This window comes from Aptenodytes forsteri, unplaced genomic scaffold (genome assembly GCF_000699145.1).
Source record: "Aptenodytes forsteri isolate BGI_AS27 unplaced genomic scaffold, ASM69914v1 Scaffold15, whole genome shotgun sequence".
In the NCBI taxonomy this organism is placed as follows: domain Eukaryota; kingdom Metazoa; phylum Chordata; class Aves; order Sphenisciformes; family Spheniscidae; genus Aptenodytes; species Aptenodytes forsteri.
In genome coordinates, this window is record NW_008795129.1 from 12,560,306 (window position 1) to 12,564,002 (window position 3,697).

At 56.1% G+C, this 3,697-nt stretch overlaps 1 protein-coding gene across 1 annotated transcript in view; it reads left to right on the plus strand.

Moving 5' to 3' along the window:
* The first annotated feature begins 1,623 nt into the window (after nt 1–1,623).
* Nucleotides 1,624–3,697, plus strand: part of AS3MT (arsenite methyltransferase) — a 6,856-nt gene continuing 4,782 nt past the window's right edge. Inside the window, exon 1 of the mRNA XM_009277832.1 lies at nt 1,624–1,644. Coding sequence (XP_009276107.1) covers nt 1,624–1,644 — 21 coding nt within the window. The remainder of the gene's footprint in view (nt 1,645–3,697) is intronic.

Genomic DNA, 3,697 nt, shown 5'->3' on the forward strand with positions numbered 1-3,697 from the left:
GGGGGGCGCGGGGCATGCTGGGATCTGTAGTCCGGGGGGGTGAGGGGGCGAGGGGGCATCCCTGGGACTGGGCAGGGGACGGGGACAGCGGGGCCCGGGCTGCGAGCATGGCTGGGCCGGCGGGGCACCGCCGTAGGGCTCCTGGGCCGCGGGTGCCAGCACCCCGGGCTGCGGGTGCCTCTGACAGCGCTGGGGAGGTGGTGGGAGGCGGGAGGCTGCCTTTACCTCATGACATCTCTCCAGAGTGACAGACTGGAGCAATGCCTCGGGCTCTCCCTAAGCCTGTGTGCTCTGAGGGGTGGGCACGGCACCGCGATGCTCCCCACAAGCCTTGCACCGTGTCACCCGGGGCCCCCGGACCGTCAGCCTTGCATGAAGGTCTGCTGAGCAGCCATCACAAGTGTCTTGGGAAACGCAGAGCTGCTGCCTCTCAGTCTGGTCTGTGCATTTGTCTTTTAGCTCCTGGGTCAAGCTGCTAGAAACATGGTGATGCAAGAAGATGCCATCCTGCACTCGGAAGATGTAAGCTGTGTTTATCTGCTAGAGCAACAGTGTTTCTAGTGGACAGGAGGAGAGGAGGGTTATAAGAACAGATATGCAGACATGTTACTGGAGCCCCGAAATGAAATACATGAGTTCAGGCAGCAGGGCTGGTGGCCAGAATAATTTAGTGCTTCTTCAAACCCACGTGTGCTGCTGGCCTTCCAGCGTCCTGCAGCCCAAGCCGGCCCTTAAGCTGTGCCACCTCTGCCGGAAAGCTCGAGGGACGGTAGGTTGAAACAAAGCACTTAGTGCCTGTGCCTGTCATTGGGAAAGAAGAGGGGAGCGTGCCGCTGCTGACAGATACCAGTGGGGGTGTTTCGGAGGCAGTGCAGTGGTACAGTGATGGCCGTGCTGGAGGAACTCCCCGGGGCATTGGGACAGCTTGCCCTGTGATTCTGCTGAACTGCTCCCATCAGACATTCATTCTTTGTCTTCTTCTCCACAGAGTTTAAGGAAAATGGCCATAATAACCACTCATCTACAGTACCAGTAAGTAGGGGACACCATGTTCTCTCTGGGGAGCTGAGTGGATCCCCTGATACCTTTCCATTCTACTTAAAGACTTTGCATGAAGCCCACTCAGACTGATCCCTCTTGCCCGGCTCCTCAAAGCTGAGCAGACCCTGGAGCTGGGATCTTCCAGCCCTCTCCAGCTCCACTGGTACAGCTCAGGCTGTTTTGGGGTGGAAGCTGAGATTTTTGCCTCCTGTTTGCCATGCACTGTGTCTCCTCTGAGAGTGTGTGACGCATCTAGGGCTAAGGGGGAGAAGCCAGTGCCACTGCTGTCCTCTCAGGACTTAATCCAGAAACACACTGGGGTTTTGGCCTCCTGAGCCCTTGATCAAGTCCCTTTTCTTCAACATAACATGAACCCTGTTGCTGAGATTTTGTTTTCCTAATGCTCTTTTTGTCTCCTTTCCGCATCTAGGCAAGAAGCAATTCAGAAGAAGTGAGTACTCAGCTGAAGGAATGCCAGGAGGACCTGGGGGACACATGTGGGGGTTGATGGAAAGGGAAAAGTGATGGAGTAGGGTGGGGCAACACAGAGCGAAAAGGTTTTTGCAGCTGCCTTTGAAACAGATGCTGGCCCAGCGGGATAGTGTTTCAGTATTGTGAAGAGATGGGAATTTGAGTGACGGGATGATTTATACCAAAACTTCCATTTGTTTCATTAACGTGATAGAGCCTGTGAGGTTGGTTGTGATAGGAGATGAGGGTGGTGTAGAGCAGAGCTGTCTGCTTATGGGTGCACAAAATGAGGTTTGCCTTGTGGGGACACGGAGGTGGTTTGGGCAACCCCAGGGTTTCTCATTGCTGTATTGTCAGTGCTAGAGCTGTTCTGGTCCCTTGGGCTCAGGCAGCACAGTGCAGTTTGGGGAGCAGATCTCACTGTGAACCTCTTCTTGCTTGGTCCCCAGCGTCGAGCAGTCATCAAACCTACAGGACCAGCTGAGTCACTTGCTGAAATGAAGCGTAGCCGAAGGCACGAGGACATCTCGACTGGCACTGAGGGCAGCAAAGCGTCCTTTCCCCTCCAGACCCTGGGGCTCAGACCTATGTCTGGATGGTGCTGGATGTCAGCTGAGATATGTGCAGAGTCTGTGTTTCTGGGCACGTGGGCCCCTCTCGCGTGTCTCCATCCACGTCTCTGCTCCAGAACGCTCGCCTGCTCGCCAGCGCCTAACTGAAACAAACTTACCTGAAACTTTACTCCCCTCAACAATTCCTGTGTCCGCTTACTTCCCGTGTAGCGTGAGGTGCTCAGCCCACACCAGCACCCCTGGCAAGAAATGCATAAAATCAAGCCGTGGGTTTTAAATACAGGTGCCTGCAGTTTGACACTGGTCTGTATTTAGACACAGAGGTGGCACAGAGTGCAATTTATTTAGGGCATGTTAATCAGTGGGAGCTGTAAGTGCCTGGGTGGGTGAGAGAGGTGCTTCAGTGTAGACTGAGGTGCCAGTCCCAGGCCAGAATTTCTGAAAGCGGGAATCTGGGCACACACCTCTGTCACTGGTCCAGCTGGACATGGTTTGGCCAGCGTCCCGCTCAGAGGTTATCTTATTTTCCACTCTGCCAGAGTTTGGAACGTCATCCCCTTGCCAACCCATCTGCACTGCCTTCGGCCTTCAACTGCATTCCTCTTCCTGGGCTGCTGCTCCAGCTCTTGATGAAGCAGCCTTGGCTGTGGTGTGTATTTGTATCTGGTTGGGAAGGTATCCAACGGCCCGGCCGGGAAGCAGGCGGGAGAGCATCACGAGCCGGTGTGCTCAGTTCTGCACTGCTCTGTGTTGGAGGACTAGCGACCGGGCTCCTGTTCACATCCCAGGGAGCGACATCAGGCCCAGGCTATAAATACTGTGTCTTGTTTTTGGTAAGTCACTTATCTGGAGCACTTGGAGTGCACGGGGAGCACTTGTTTGCCTGAGTATGCTTTTCATCAGCTGATATGAGAAGGCAGGCTGAGAGCAGGCATCGGCCTGCCGCGTTCCTGTTGGAGCGCTGCTGGGGTTTGGTTCCTGTGCTGCAGAGCCTTCTAGGCTGGATTTCACCATCCCCTCCAGTGCCACTGCCTGTTTGGGCTTCACCTGGTGGCACCACAGCTCCTGCATCCCCTTGAAGGTGCCACTGTTAGCCCAGGGGCCATGGGAGGTATTTTTGCCTTGGGAGGGGTCCTGATCCCCAGCTTTGCAGATTTACTTTGGGAATGAGGGTTTTCCCTGAGCTGCTGGAGAAGCTGCGACTCACTTGCTGGCAATAAAAGCTGCCCTGAACACCACCAAACCGCAGCAGAGTCTGTTCTGGATGCCATCGCTGGCAGTCCCTGTGCAGGGGGGGGAGACTGGGACAGTGGGTCTCTGCCCCGCAGTGTCCCCCATCGTGCTTCAGCTCCGGGGTCGTCTTTGCAGGTGCAGTGTATCCTTGCTGCAGGTGGCTTGTCCCCTCCAAGGTCCCGTCCTCTGCAGGGGCCGGAGCAGCCCTGCGGCATTAAACTCGGGTCTCCCTGTGTTTGGGGCGAGCAAGGACAGGCTGCGCCATGAGGGTGCAGAGCTGTTGGGGAGGGAGGCAGCAGGGTGGGTTTTTGGGGGGGTGGGTGCAGGCAGAGGCCGTTGGTGTGGGCACGAATCGTGGGTGACAGCAGCCTGACCCCCAT